A 14,037-nucleotide genomic window follows, 5' to 3' on the forward strand; every position below is an offset into this window, starting at 1 on the left:
AAATTATATGTAAAAAAATGGGGACAGGGCGGAGACGGGGATGGAGAATTGGAGCCGTGGAAAGTTGTTCGCCTCACATGTATTTTTATTTGTAAAATTACCCGTTTGTTCTCTAAATTTTGTGATTTGGTTAGTCTTTCGGTTTTAAAATTAAATAATCAACTCAACGCTTACAAAAATACTCGATTTTATTTAGTAGGGGTGTACATTGAACTCAAGAACTCGAACTAACCTAACCTAAATTATAAGGGTTGGGTTTGGCCAGATAGAATTTCAGGTTGGGTTGGGTTGGTTTTTTTTAGGACCTAATCTGATCAGGTTTGGCTACGAGTACAATGTACAAAGAACTGGAACAACCCGACCTAACCCAATCACATAAAAAAAAAAAAGGAAGAAGATACCAAGTTGAGACGAGGCCCAACCTACATTCTTCTGCCTTGGACAACAACCCGACGCAGTATGTATAGTATTTATGAGGCCAACCCGATTGCTTCTCGAGCCTCCTTGATAGAGTAAGTACACTATACAATACCTACTTGTACTTTCTTCCTTGTAGAATAGTGAGACTGTCCTCAACAGACATCTGTAAGTACTTCTTCCTAGTCAACAACGACATGACAATTCCTACTTCCATCTCGAGTACTTGTCATTGTCATTCGCCAGTCGTCTTGCATCGCCACTCTCGTCGGTTGCACTCCTTCTAGCTTCTACATCTTTTCCCTATTGCAAGTGATCATCTTTCTTTACTCACATAGTGATCCTCTTCCTTCTCGTTTTTTTTTTTTTTTTTGTTTAGCTCAACCCGAACCCAATTTCGGATTGAGTTAAAATCTTCAAAGTTTACCGACAAAAAGAATAAGATTTGATATTTAATAAGAAAATAATAAAACATTCCTAGGCAAAGCTTTGTATTAATTGACACACCTTAATTCAACAAGATTCTTATCAAAATCCCATCACAATCAATGAATCATAAGCCCAAAACGAACAAAGTTCTTCATTTTCCAACCAAATTCTTTCAAGAAACCACTCCACATTCATAGGAAGACATAAACAAAGCATAATCTCAATTGGGTTCCAATCCTTTCGGATATTTTAAGATTAATGAGCTAACTCTCAGCTGGATGGATGTGTTGGAGGAGCGAGCTACTGTAATGGGTGATTTGGTTTGACTTTCTTCAAAAATCGTGCCTTTATTTGGAACATTTGAAGAACAGAAAACCCCCAAAATAACCCATAAAACGGAGATCGAAACAACGCCGGTTGAATTTTCAACAAAACCCTCCACCGCTGCCGCCGCCGCTTCCACCGCCGCTGCCACCGCTGCCACGGACACCGTATGATCTAGATCAAGAAGATCCAAACATACCCCCTTTTTTTAGTAACATTACAAATCTTTAACCCCACTTTTTTGGGGCTGTTTGTCTGTTCTTTCACTTTTTCCTTTCGGATTTATCACGAGTTTTGTTTAATCTATAATACCCTCTTTGTTCTTCTTGTTCTTCGTGTTCTTCGTGTGTTCTTCTCCAAACATGGCTGTTTTTTCCCTTTTTGTCTATGTTCTTGTCCTTTGTTCTTTAGGGTTTGTGTCCTCAAAATCCCTTTCCCGATCTTCATTTTGCCCTAAAGAATCTGATTTCTTTCTCTATGGTGTTCGATCTCAATGCCCTTTTTCTGAGATTTCCAGCTCGCCGTTACAGGTATGATTTTATCTGTTATCTTCTTGGTCTTGTGCTGATTTTCCTGTTCTTTGTCGTGTTTTTTTTTTTTTTCTTGTCGGAATTCCAACTTTTGTGGAGGCTGTTGATGTTTGTGAATCTTTGTTGGGATTCCCCTGTTGTTCTTATGTTTTTAGCTTTGGAAATCTTGGAGATTTGGTGTTTGGTTTTCCATATTGATGAACATGATGAACATGAAGGTGAAGGGAGGTGAAGAAATCTATGCAGATTTGTTCTTTTCTCTTTTGATTGTGAAATTTTCAAGTGTTAACTGAAAATCAAATGGGATGGATTGATCTTGAATTGGTATGATTATTCGAGTTGACGGGAAAGTCGATCAAAATTACAAGAGTTTTTCATTCGAACTTTGAACAGATAGGGGTCGAGTTGGGTTGGATTTTGATTTCAATACAAAGACCTAATTTGATTTGAACGATTCGAGTTTCTATTTCGAATTATGTAGAAGACGGATTGAGTTGGGTTAGGTTAGTTTAGGTTGTTTCAATGGGTGTTCGAGTTTGCATATTTAAGGTGAATCAATATCAAATTTGGGCCTCCCCGTGCTTGTATTCAATACAAAGACCGAATCTAATTTCAACGATTCGAGTTTCAATTTCGAATTATGTATTTGAAGACGGGTTGAATTGGGTTAAGTTAGGTTAGTTTAGGTTGTTTCACTTAGTGTCGGATTTTGCATATTGAAAGTGAATGGATATCGAATTTGGGGCCTCCCCATTCTCGTATTCAATACAAAGACCTAATCTAATTTGAACGATTCGAGTTTCAGTTTCGAATTATGTATTTGAAGCCGGGTTGAGTTGGGTAAGGTTAGTATAGGTTGTTCCATCGAGTGTCGGAGTTTGCATATCTAAAGGGAATGAATATCAAATTTGGGGTCTCCCCGTGCTCGTAGTCAATACAAGACCTAATCTAATTTGAACGATTCAAGTTTCAATTTCGAATTGTGTATTTGAAGACGGGTTAAGTTGGGTTAGGTTAGGTTAGTTTAGGTTGTTCCACTTAGTGTCGGAGTTTGCATATTTAAAGTGAATGGATACCAAATTTGGGGCCTCTCTGTGCTCGTACAAAGGATGCACGTACCTCTAATCTCGGTAAGAGGTTCGAATCTCCCACCTGCTTGAACTCGAAAAATCATTTTGCACGTAGTTTCGCCCGTTTTGGAACTATTTCGGGTACCTTTTGTTTAGATCGAACTAAATGGGCAGTGCTGAGTGAACCCCTTTGCCTCATATTTGTTTCTTCTGATATTGATTTCTTTTTCCCTCTTCTGGTTTATAGGTTGATGGGAACTATATCGATGGGACGTTGACCAATTACGAGACGATCGGCTACACCTCCGTGCTCTTTTATGCTTCGTGGTGCCCGTTTTCTCTCCGTTTACGACACACATTTGAAGCTCTCAGTTTCATGTTTCCTCAAATCGAACACGTGCTGGTTGAGCAATCTTCTACACTACCAAAGTAAGTAGTCTGTGACTTTCTTTCTCATTGTAAATTCTGTCTTGTGCTCTGTTTTTCTGTGCTGAATGCATTCGATCTCATTTCGATGAACGATTGTCATAATTGTGCTTGAATCGTTTCGGAAAATTTTATGATATTGGAGATGGGGACGAGTACCTGCGAGGATGTTGGGCCCCGAAGGGGGGTGGATCGTGAGATCTCACATCGGTTGGAGAGGGGAACAAAACGTTCTTTATAAGAGTTTAGAAACCTCTCCCTAGCATACACGTTTTGAAAACTTTGAGGGAACCCCGAAAAAGAAAGTCCAAAGAGGACAATATTTGCTAATGGTGAGCTTGGGTCACTACAAATGATATCAAAGCCAGACACTGGGCGGTGTGCCAGCGAGGACGCTGGGCCCTGAAGGTGGGTGGATTGTGAGATCCCACATTGATTGGAGAGAGGAGCGAGTGCTAGCGAGGACCCTGGGACTCGAAGGGGATGAATTGTGAGATCCTACATAGATTGGAGAGAGGAACGAGTGCCAGCGAGGATGTTGGGCCTTGAAGGTGGGTGAATTGTGAGATCCCACATCGGTCGGAGAGGGGAACAAAATATTCTTTATAAGGGTGTGAAAACCTCTCTCTAGCATATGCGTTCAAGAACTTTGAGGGGAAGCCCGAAAAGGACAGCTCAAAGATGACAATATTTGCTAACGGTGAGCTTGGACCATTACAAATGGTATCAGAACCAGACACCGGGTGGTGTGCTAGCAAGGACGCTGGCCCCAAAAGAGTGGATTGTGAGATCCCACATTGATTGGAGAGAGGAACGAGTGCCAATGAGAACTCTTGGCTCTGAAGAAGGGTGGATTGTGAGATCCCACATCATTGCGCCTAAAATCTCTATTTTTGCTAATATTTCACGTCTTTCTATTTATGGTTCCTATGGAGCTACATTGCAACAAATCTTCTTTTTCTGCAGCATTGCTTCTATGATCTTAGGAGCACTGGCCGCCATGGCCCAAACGAAAGTCAAAAGACCTCTAGCTCATAGTTCAATTGGACATGTAGGTTATATTCGTACTGGTTTCTCATGTGGAACCATAGAAGGAATTCAATCACTACTGATTGGAGAGAGGGACGAGTGCCAACGAGGACACTGAGCCCTGAAGGGGGAGGGTGGATTGTGAGATCCCACATCGATTAGAGAGAGGGACGAGCGCCAACGAGGACACTGAGCCCTGAAGGGAGAGGGTGGATTGTGAGATCCCACATCGATTGGAGAGAGGGACGAGTGCCAACGTGGACACTGAGCCCCTAAAGGTGGGGGGGGGGGGGGGGGGGGGGAGGTGGATTGTGAGATCCCACATCGATTAGAGAGGGGAACGAGTGCTAGCGAGGACACTGGGCCTCGGAGGGGGTGGATTATGAGATCCCACATCGATTGGAGAGAGGAACGAGTGCCAGCAAAGACGTTGGACCTCGAAGGGAGGTGGACTGTGGAATCCCACATCGATTGGAGAGAGGAACGAGTGTTAGCGAGGACCCTGGGACCCGAGGGGGTGGATTGTGAGATCCCACATAGATTGGAGAGGGAACGAGTGCCAGTAAGGACGTTGGGCCCAACTTTTCCGAGTGTTATTTTCACACTATTATCTTCTTGACTCGTTGAAATAACATTATTAAGAAACCGGGGTTCAAAATTTTTTCTCTCCTTGATGCAATGTAAAAGTCTCTTGAATTTTTTTTGCCCGACTCCTTGTAATAGCTCATTCGGGTTTCGAGCAATAAATTAAACGTTGGCTTCACATTATCTTTACTTATACATTTATGTTTTCATGTTATAGTGTACTCTCAAAATATGGAATCCACAGCTTTCCATCTATATTGCTGGTGAACGGTACATCACGTGTTCGATATCACGGTCAAAAAGATATACTTTCCCTTGTTCGTTTTTATAGCCGAATAACAGGTAAGGTTCTCGTGTTTTCATATATGGTGGGTGTGTGTGCTCTTGCTAAAGCGAGTCATGTTTGGTTATGTCAGGATTAAAACCGATACCGTACTATAGCGACCGTGACTTAGTTACAATAGAGAGTGTTGGAAAGCCAGTTATCCAACGACAACATATCGAAGACGAACCGTTGTTGATATTCTCCTTCGTATTCATCTGTCTCCGTCTAGCAATCTATAAATTACCACATTTATTGCATCACTTAAACAATCTATGCAGATCTTACATACCCCACCTGAACTTGGAAATATTCGGCGAAACTCGACAACTAATAGGACGCATCCTTCACATGCTCGATATCAGAAGGGCGTGGGCCAAGCTAAGGCTATACAAGACGAAGAACTTCCACAAGGGAGCAAGGAACGCTCGTGTTTGGGCATCGTCTCTGGCATCTGTCTCGTAGGGTGAATCCTCGTCTTCGAGATCGACATAAGTTCACCCAAAACCTTGTAAAAACAAAAAAAATGAAACTTTTGATGTTAGAATCGTCTTACTTTCTTGTCGAACGCGTATTTTTCTTGCAATTAGATGTAGTAGAGCGTAGCGGGTAGGCTATTTTGCCTCCTCTTTTGAAGGCATGTACAAATTATCTTTTATTATATTGTATGATTATACGTTACACACGATCGAAACATGTCTAAATTCAAGTTAGCTGTTTCGTTTGTTGAATGACGGGTCGGTTCATAGTTGGATCATAACAATATCGTTGTCGAAATCGGTCCCATCGGTTAGAAAGCTTATGAATGTGACTGAAGATATTTGGTGTATAAGAGGCCAAATGCCAAAAGCTTATTCAAATAGTGTTTGTATTTTGGGAGCTTTGACTTGTTACCATTGCCATTAAATTGTGGCGATTACGAGCTCGAGCTCGTTCTTCGGCAACGTTTCTGAAATTTCGGTTTGTTAACATTTGGGTGAATAAATTTTCAAATTCGATAATTTAACACATGAAATTTGTGTGAAGTTATTTGTCGTTTTTTTATTAGTTAAAATAATTTTTTAATTTTTTTTCTTTTTTTTCCTCCTGGCGTTTTTGAAATATGGGAAATATAATTATTGATATAGACCTTTTCCACATGATCCACATCAAATTTATTTATTTATTTATTTTTTTGTTATAATAAAAGTAGGAGAGATGGATTATTACTATAAAAATGGATTTCCTGCAATTATTTCTCGTATAAATAATAAAACGAGTCAATCCACTAAACAAAATTGGTGTTATTGTTCCTTTAAATTCTTGAAAAGTGACATCAGCCTCGAAATTAGAGGTGTACATTCAACCCGACAACCCGGACCAACCCAACCCGAACTACAAGGGTTGGATTGGATTAGCATTTCGAGTAGGGTTGGGTTCATTATTCTGAACCCAAACTGAATCGATTCGGTGTTAGATTCGTACCGTCAAATATTAACCCACTCAAATTTAAGTAATGGAAATATGAAGTCTGAAAATACTAAAAATTATTATTTTGTAAAAGAAAAATCTAAAAATGATTAAGAATGCACTCAAATAAGGAGTAAATTTGGGAATTATTATAATAATGATTATTATTTTAAAAGAAAGTATGAACAATTCAAAGTGTGTGTTTAGTGATTTAAAATGTGTTTTCCATTAAATTTAGAAGTTATTCAAATTGACTTAATAAAATAATTTGTCCCAATAGACCTTTTTTATTTTATTTTATTTTATTTTATTTGTTTATTTTTTGTTGCACAAGTAACCCATAGAAATAACCATAGTCATAACTAAACATTTATTATTAATAAAATTTATGTAATTAATTTAGAATTATAAATACTTTTCTTTTAGGTATTCAAATGTAAAAAGTTTTTGAACTTAGTCTAGATTTATCATATACTACCCACGAAAAAAAATAAAAAAATAAAAAATAAAAAAGAAGTTCCATGAAGACCAACCTAGATAGGGTGTGAAATCTCCGTTTAAATGGAAAAGAGGAGAGAGTGGGAAAGGATAAAGATTTTTCTTGTTAGCCAAATAGAGGCAAGTACGAGAATTCATTTATATAAAAAAGAGGAAAAAAATTCATTGTGATCACGACCAATTGACTGACTCTAATTTCATTTGTAACAACTCAAGGACACCCGTATCGTCTAATAACTAACTCTGATATCATCCATAACAGCTCAAGCACACCCGCATCGTCTAGTGGCTGACTCTGATATCACTTATAACAGCTCAAGCACACCCATATCATCTAATGACTAACTCTGATATCACCTATAACAGCTCAAGCACACCTGTATCGTGTGGTGACCGACTCTGATATCACCTATAACAGCTCAAGCATACCCGCATCGTCTAGTAACGGACTCTGATATCATCTACAACAGCTCAAGCATACCCGCAGATATCACCTATAACAGCTCAAGCACACCCATATCATCTAATGACTAACTCTGATATCACCTATAACAGCTCAAGCATACCCGCATCGTCTAGTAACGGACTCTGATATCATCTACAACAGCTCAAGCATACCCGCAGATATCACCTATAACAGCTCAAGCACACTTGTATCGTCTGGTGACCGACTCTGATATCATCTACAACAGCTCAAGCATACCCGCATCATCTAGTAACCAACTCTGATATCACCTATAACAGCTCAAGCACACCCGCATCGTCCAGTAACTCACTCTGATATCATCTATAACAGCTCAAGCACAACCGTACCGTCTGGTGACTCACTCTGATATCATCTATAACAGCTCAAGCACAACCGTACCGTCTGGTGACTGACTCTAATATCACTTATAACAGCTCAAGCATACCTATATCGTCTGGTGACTAATTCTAATATCACCTATAACAGCTCAAAAACGCTAGTAGATATTACCCATTACATATTGTCGTCATCCTTGTAAAGTAGAGAATCAATCTTGCCTTGCTCTAACCCCATAAGTGAAAAATTATGTGGGGAATAGTTTAAACTAGGAAGCAAAGAAGCACGAACACCATTTCCAAACTCGTCCCATTGATGTTTCTAATTTCAAAAGTTTAAAAACCAAATAAAAAATTCAATACTAGATATAGAGGTAACCTAAAAACACTATTAAACTATCAAAGGTAGTATAAAGAGAAGAGATAAAAGAATAAAAGAGAGAAAAAAAGAAACCAATCAATAAAGGTAATGTGAAAGAGAAGATTCTTAGGCCTTAGCAATGGACAGCTGCATTTACACAAAACCTCTAACTTTCCTCTTCCTTGTCATAAAAAATTATATTTAATAAACTGAAACTTATCTATTTTGCTTATGGTTTCTAGACAATCCCAGCAAGCAACCGACACCCTTTTTTAATTGTTTTGGCTCCATTCCTCTGAGGCTGTGGCTTCTTAGAATCATCACCTCTTCTCAAAATTCACCTGCAATGGTCAACAATTCATCTTTATTCCTCTGAATTGAATGAAAAACATATTCACAAATGAAGAACAGAAGCTAGAATCCAAGAAGGTTTATCATTTGAGTTCTTGGTGGGTCCCTAACTGACCCATCAACCCTTTTGTCATTACTGTTTGGGAGAAATAAAAAGGATAAGCACTCAAAGCAATATCAAGTTCTTTGCTTTTGGCAGTCCCATGTCCAAGAGCTACAAGACACCGGAGGGTTTGAAGTTTTGATTCTTCTTCCGTATAAACTCCCCCTCTGTTGTGGAAGGAAGAGAAGAAACAAAAAAAAAATGGATCTCCATGACTGGGAAATCCTCTCTGATGATGGGTTGCTTGATTACAAAGATGATCAGAAGAAGAAGATCGTCTCGGCCAACAGAACTGCAGCTTCTGATGCCAAAATTGTGTTCGACATGAACTACTTCCTGTGCCCATCAATGGATTCTAAGCATATCACCCAACCGCCAAGGAGTTCTTCAGGGTTCTTGCCTAAACAGCCGATTCCTGTTCATATTCAACTGGACACCCCAATTATCAAAGTCCCAGATGATTTAATGGCCCTGAAAGAAAAAGACAAGGAGCCCATGGTGATCGGTGTTGTGCCATCATCCATGAGTGAGAAGGATCAGAAAGGAGGTGTGGAAGCCACCGATCAAGATCCTGTTACTCAAGTTTTCTTCAAGAAAATGAAGGAAAATGAATTCGTCGACATGAAAATAGACTCACCCAGATCCAGTAACAAGGGAACAAAGTCTCAAATTGATGTTGGACATTATCAATTTGATGATGGGGGCGAGGGTACAGAGAACAACATGACTAAATCCCCCAGAATGAATTTGATGAGCCAGAAAAGCAACAAAGACGAGATGAATTGGGATGGATCCAACGGTGGGCTAAACATATTCAAGTGGAGCTTAAATGGGATAGGTGCCATTTGCTCCTTCGGTGTTGCAGCTGCCACTATTTGTATTCTGTTTCATGGAGGCAGCCAACATAAGCTGAGAATCCAGATCTATACCCATGATAAGGTCAGCAATTCAAAACTACTATGAAACTTTTACCTCACACAGTAATGAATAAGCAAAATTTTCTTAGGAATTCAGTAAAATGTTTACCCATAAACTGCGGAAGAGCTTATTTCATGACATCTGATTGCAGAAATTAAAGCAGGCAGTTCAGCAGGCTACTAGATTAAATGAAGCGATCACAGCAACAAGAGGTCGTCCACAGATATGGGCTCACATAACCTGTGGGGGCCACTACGATGAGCTCTAAGGAAACCAAGAGTTAGAGTCTTTCTTCAAGGAAGAGCCAAGGCCTAGTTCTATCAATTTATGCAAAGTTTACCATGTCTGTACATAGAGATTTATAGCTTTAAGAACAAAAAAATAGTTTAGGAATGCTACTTGGATGAAATTGGATGGTTTCCTACTGTGTCTGAAAATACTGAGTGTTGTTCAACTATGAACTTTATGGGCTTGTATGGTTTTGTTGTGTCTGCCATTATGGTCATTCTGGAGAAGTGGAACAATATTTATTGCTTAGAATACCATTTTAGTCCGTATACAGTGATTCCTGTAACACGGTTTATAACCTTTGTCCTACTATAATAAATGTGCCTTGAATCTGAGTTTACCTTCAAAATTCGCTGAAATCCATTGTTTCCTGACGATCTCAGCAGTAAAAACCACAATCGCAGGACCAATTTCCAGTATTTAAAGCATCAATAACTCATTTACAGAGACCAGAGATTTCTTGACCATAAGAAAACTTGCCATGGGAAAGAAAATTGAGATATGACCGAGTTAAATTTAGGTACATGGGCAAGAAAGATGTTGCTATTGTTACCCATTTACTCATCTTGGTTATGAGTTGTTGAGGGGCAAGAAATCCCTAACAACCAATAATACTGACCCACTGAAGCGAAATGCTAGGCAAAATATTGGAATTGAATTGACAGACTGACCCACTGAACGATGGAGCAAGTAAAAATCTATAAGAGAATCAATCATCTCTCTATTCATTTTTCAAGATATGAATAGGGAACAATAATACTAAATACATCAGATCAAATAATTCAAGAACTCTGGAATACAATGGAAGGGAAAGAGATTCATGAATCATGACCCACTTCAGATAGTGAAAGATCCGTGGTGGGTCTTGAACTAGTCACAAAATATCTAACCAAGACTCGACAACTTGACAACCTAACAAAGCTTGGCCAATTATATTACTGACGAAACACCAATGTATAAAAAAACGCAAAGCATTTACGTAATCAACTCCGTATATCACAATCATATACGCGCAGACTATCAAATTCTTAGGGCAAATCCAACTACAGAATACCAGTATGACTAATCTACAAAGCTTTATTTAATCACTATTCGGTTTTAAACATTCGCAACAGATAGATTAGATTCACCTAAAAAAAAAAGATCCAATTCAGATAGCTTAGATTCGCAAAAAGCTAAGAGAATTCACATCAAATTCGTTACCAGAAGAGCTAAAACGACGCAGATTCAAAAGATATGGGGGTAGGAAGAGATATGTCCGAAGCTATCTAGGAGAGGAACGAAAGAAAAAGCGTTCGACTCCCTCAAACAGATTCGGAAACGGAATAATATTAATTCCAAATCAATTGATGTAAGCCTTTGTCTGAACCAGACGGTGTTGCATAATAATTCGCACCTTCTAGTTATTCGAAGGCTGATTTGAAACGAAAACCATTTCAATTTCCATTTCCATTTTCATTTTCTCCCCCAAATCGAAGAACCGAAAACCATTAGCAAAATTAGAAGAAAGATCTTGCAGAAACAGGCGACGAACACAAAATGTGAGAGAAAAACAGAGAGAATTAATTCATTGCTTTGAAATTTTGCAGTGAATCCACGATGTGTGTATGAACGGGGGCGGGAACAATTTAATAGCGACATTTGGTTTAGGGTTTCTATGTAGAGTCCGATTTGGGCTTTTCGAATCGGGTCTGGATCCTAGATGGGCTGGGCCGGACCTTAGCCTAGAAAGTTCGTAACATATGAAATTACTATATTACCCTTCTATGAAAATTCATCACAATAATTTGGAGTAAAATGGAATGTATATTCCTAAATTTTTGGGTATCAATTTTTATCATAAAATTAAAAAAAAAAAAAAATTACAATTTGAACCCTCGGATGCGATCGACAATATTGCCAAAGCTCATGTAGGTAAGATGAATGGACTCTCGAGAGCTCGTAGGAGAGTTGGTTTAACAGCATAAACTATCATGGAATATTTTCGACTATTTATCAACGATATCTTCCATTTCTTTCAAGCAGGATGTGTAGTATCCCCGTTACTAGGTAGAATATCTTTGGCTGTGTGGGTTAAAATCGACTCCTTAATACCGAAATGGGTTCCTTACGGTAAAGAACTATTTCCATAAGGAAGGGTCCATAACTTCTATCCAAGCAGATTTAAGCTCTCCGAAACTTTGTGTTAAAAGTAGTGTGAATTCAGGTATGACATATGAATGTAAAAGTTTTCGAACTTTTAAACTTTTGGTCACAGTATGCTTATATTGACATTAATTTAAGCATTAATCAAACTTAATTTTGGATAAATTTTAATTTTTTTAAGGGTAAATATTTTAACGTAAGTAAATAAAAAAATTAAATTAGAGAGTAAAAATTACTAAAAAAATTTAGGTTTAATAGAAATTAAAATTTTAAAGTGGAAATTGAGAAGGGTAAAAATTGAAAGTTACCATAGTAATAATGATGGTGATGAATGGAAGTAAAATTTTCCATGATTTTATAAAATGTTATCCTATGACTTTTTTTTAAAAAATATTATCCTATGAAAAAAAATTCTTAAATTTTGAAAGTTTGAATAATACTTCTTATAAAAAAATAAAAAATTAAAAAAATTAAAAAAACTATAAATTAATAAGTAATCAATAAATTTCGAAAGTAAAACTTAAAAAATATCTTAATTTTTTAAATTAAATTTAAGAATATACCGTTATTACCAAGAATACCATTCCATTACCACGTTTTAAAAAATATGTATGAACGGTTAGTACCACGTTTCAAAAATATATATAAAGTTTAAAAAATAAAATTTTTAAATTATTTTTAATAGAGATTAACCATTGTGCTTTTAAAATTTGTGTAAAAATATATTTTTAAATTTCTTAAAAAATGGAAGGAAATTAATAAATAAAAAAAAAATTAAACTAGACGTATTTTTATTAATTTAGCTTATTATATATTATAATTATTTTTTTATTATGAAATATATAATAATTGATAAATTATAGAATTGACGTAGACTTTGATTCATTAAGTTATTGGCATACCTATAATTATATCATATGCTGATTAAGATAGATATTGATTAGCTATAATAATTATTAACAACTGAATGCATTTTTTTACATATATAATTTTTATAATATTTTATTATGATTATGTTCATTATGTATATATTCTTATAAATTATACCCAAAAAATGTCCCTATAGATTGTATGGTTTATAATTTTTAATTTTCAAGTTTTCCAACTTGACATTTTTTAAAAAAATTTACGGATATATTAGAACCAAAATTAAACGAATATAAAATTCAAATTTATATATAATATATTAATAAAATTGTCAAATACTTATTAAATACAAAATTAAAAGTTTAAAAACCAAGGCGTTTTTGAAAGTTTAGAATCTATTAAAAACTTTTGAAAGTTTATGAACACATTAATCTCAAAATTCAAATACTAAACTTGTAATCATACACAAAATTAAAGTTTAGAGACCTAACGTGTTTCGAAAGTGTAAGATCAATTATACACTTTTAAAAGTTCATAAATCGAATAAACATTAATCTCAAAATTCAGGTACTAATCTTATAATGTATGCAAAGTTTCTGTGCCTTTTCTCCCTCTCGAGATAGGATAAATTCCCCAAAACAGTTCAACTCGTACCGAGATTTTAAGATGACTCCAATAATCATGAACTTTGAAGTTGAATATAAGAAAAAACACAAGTAGATAATTAAAGAATAACTAGTGATGCAAAGATATCACTCTCTTAAACAAGTTTGAATTTGACATATTCAAGTTGATTCAACTTTATATTCTATTCAAGTAAACCCGGCCGAATCCCAAATTTCAAAATATATACTTGAATGTAAATTTTGAAGTGAAAGTTTGTGTTTATTTGATTCGTATATTTTAGAAAGTACCTCATAGATTATCAAGCTTTACATTTAAGTCTTTAAAAATGTTTAATAGATTTCGATACATTCCAAAATTTTCTAAAATTAACGAGACAATAAACTTCTAATTTGCATATCCTGCATCTACAAATTTTAAAAAATATAGAATATGTCCACAAATTTTTAAAAATGTAGAACACGTCCACAAATTTTAAAAAATGTAGAACACGTCAATGA

The 14,037-nt window shown here is 36.4% G+C and overlaps 2 protein-coding genes, 1 long non-coding RNA gene and 1 other non-coding gene across 4 annotated transcripts; 2 read left to right on the top strand and 2 right to left on the bottom strand.

Annotated features, from left to right (window-relative positions):
- Positions 1 to 989: 989 nt before the first annotated feature.
- Positions 990 to 5,817, top strand: LOC111804408 (5'-adenylylsulfate reductase-like 5). Its single transcript, XM_023689202.2, has 4 exons — positions 990 to 1,700; positions 3,018 to 3,199; positions 5,028 to 5,152; positions 5,227 to 5,817. The coding sequence occupies exons 1-4, from the start codon at positions 1,533 to 1,535 to the stop codon at positions 5,595 to 5,597; spliced, it is 846 nt and encodes a 281-aa protein (XP_023544970.2). The 5' UTR covers positions 990 to 1,532; the 3' UTR covers positions 5,598 to 5,817.
- A 2,501-nt stretch (positions 5,818 to 8,318) lies between these two features.
- LOC147790502 (uncharacterized) lies at positions 8,319 to 11,534 on the bottom strand. The gene is made up of 2 exons (XR_015422784.1): positions 11,298 to 11,534; positions 8,319 to 8,582 (listed from the first exon to the last, which is right to left on the bottom strand). It is a non-coding gene; the product is annotated as an uncharacterized LOC147790502 (long non-coding RNA).
- LOC111803976 (uncharacterized) lies at positions 8,639 to 10,250 on the top strand. The gene is made up of 2 exons (XM_023688605.2): positions 8,639 to 9,634; positions 9,765 to 10,250. The coding sequence occupies exons 1-2, from the start codon at positions 8,897 to 8,899 to the stop codon at positions 9,879 to 9,881; spliced, it is 855 nt and encodes a 284-aa protein (XP_023544373.2). The 5' UTR covers positions 8,639 to 8,896; the 3' UTR covers positions 9,882 to 10,250.
- On the bottom strand, positions 11,228 to 11,319 carry LOC111804596 (small nucleolar RNA snoR138). Its single transcript, XR_002816559.1, has one exon. It is a non-coding gene; the product is annotated as a small nucleolar RNA snoR138 (small nucleolar RNA).
- Positions 11,535 to 14,037: the final 2,503 nt, after the last annotated feature.

This window comes from Cucurbita pepo, chromosome 10 (assembly GCF_057944985.1).
Source record: "Cucurbita pepo subsp. pepo isolate OVF chromosome 10, ASM5794498v1, whole genome shotgun sequence".
In the NCBI taxonomy this organism is placed as follows: Eukaryota; Viridiplantae; Streptophyta; class Magnoliopsida; order Cucurbitales; family Cucurbitaceae; genus Cucurbita; species Cucurbita pepo.

What these genes read in the sequence shown, in the direction of transcription:
- LOC111803976 (XM_023688605.2), top strand. Translation starts at nt 8,897, where the DNA reads ATGGATCTCCATGACTGGGAAATCCTCTCTGATGATGGGTTGCTTGAT. An exon ending in AGATCTATACCCATGATAAG is followed by an intron (nt 9,635 to 9,764) that starts GTCAGCAATTCA and finishes ATCTGATTGCAG; the next exon opens with AAATTAAAGCAGGCAGTTCA.
- LOC111804408 (XM_023689202.2), top strand. Translation starts at nt 1,533, where the DNA reads ATGGCTGTTTTTTCCCTTTTTGTCTATGTTCTTGTCCTTTGTTCTTTA. An exon ending in CAATCTTCTACACTACCAAA is followed by an intron (nt 3,200 to 5,027) that starts GTAAGTAGTCTG and finishes TTCATGTTATAG; the next exon opens with TGTACTCTCAAAATATGGAA. An exon ending in TTTTTATAGCCGAATAACAG is followed by an intron (nt 5,153 to 5,226) that starts GTAAGGTTCTCG and finishes TGGTTATGTCAG; the next exon opens with GATTAAAACCGATACCGTAC.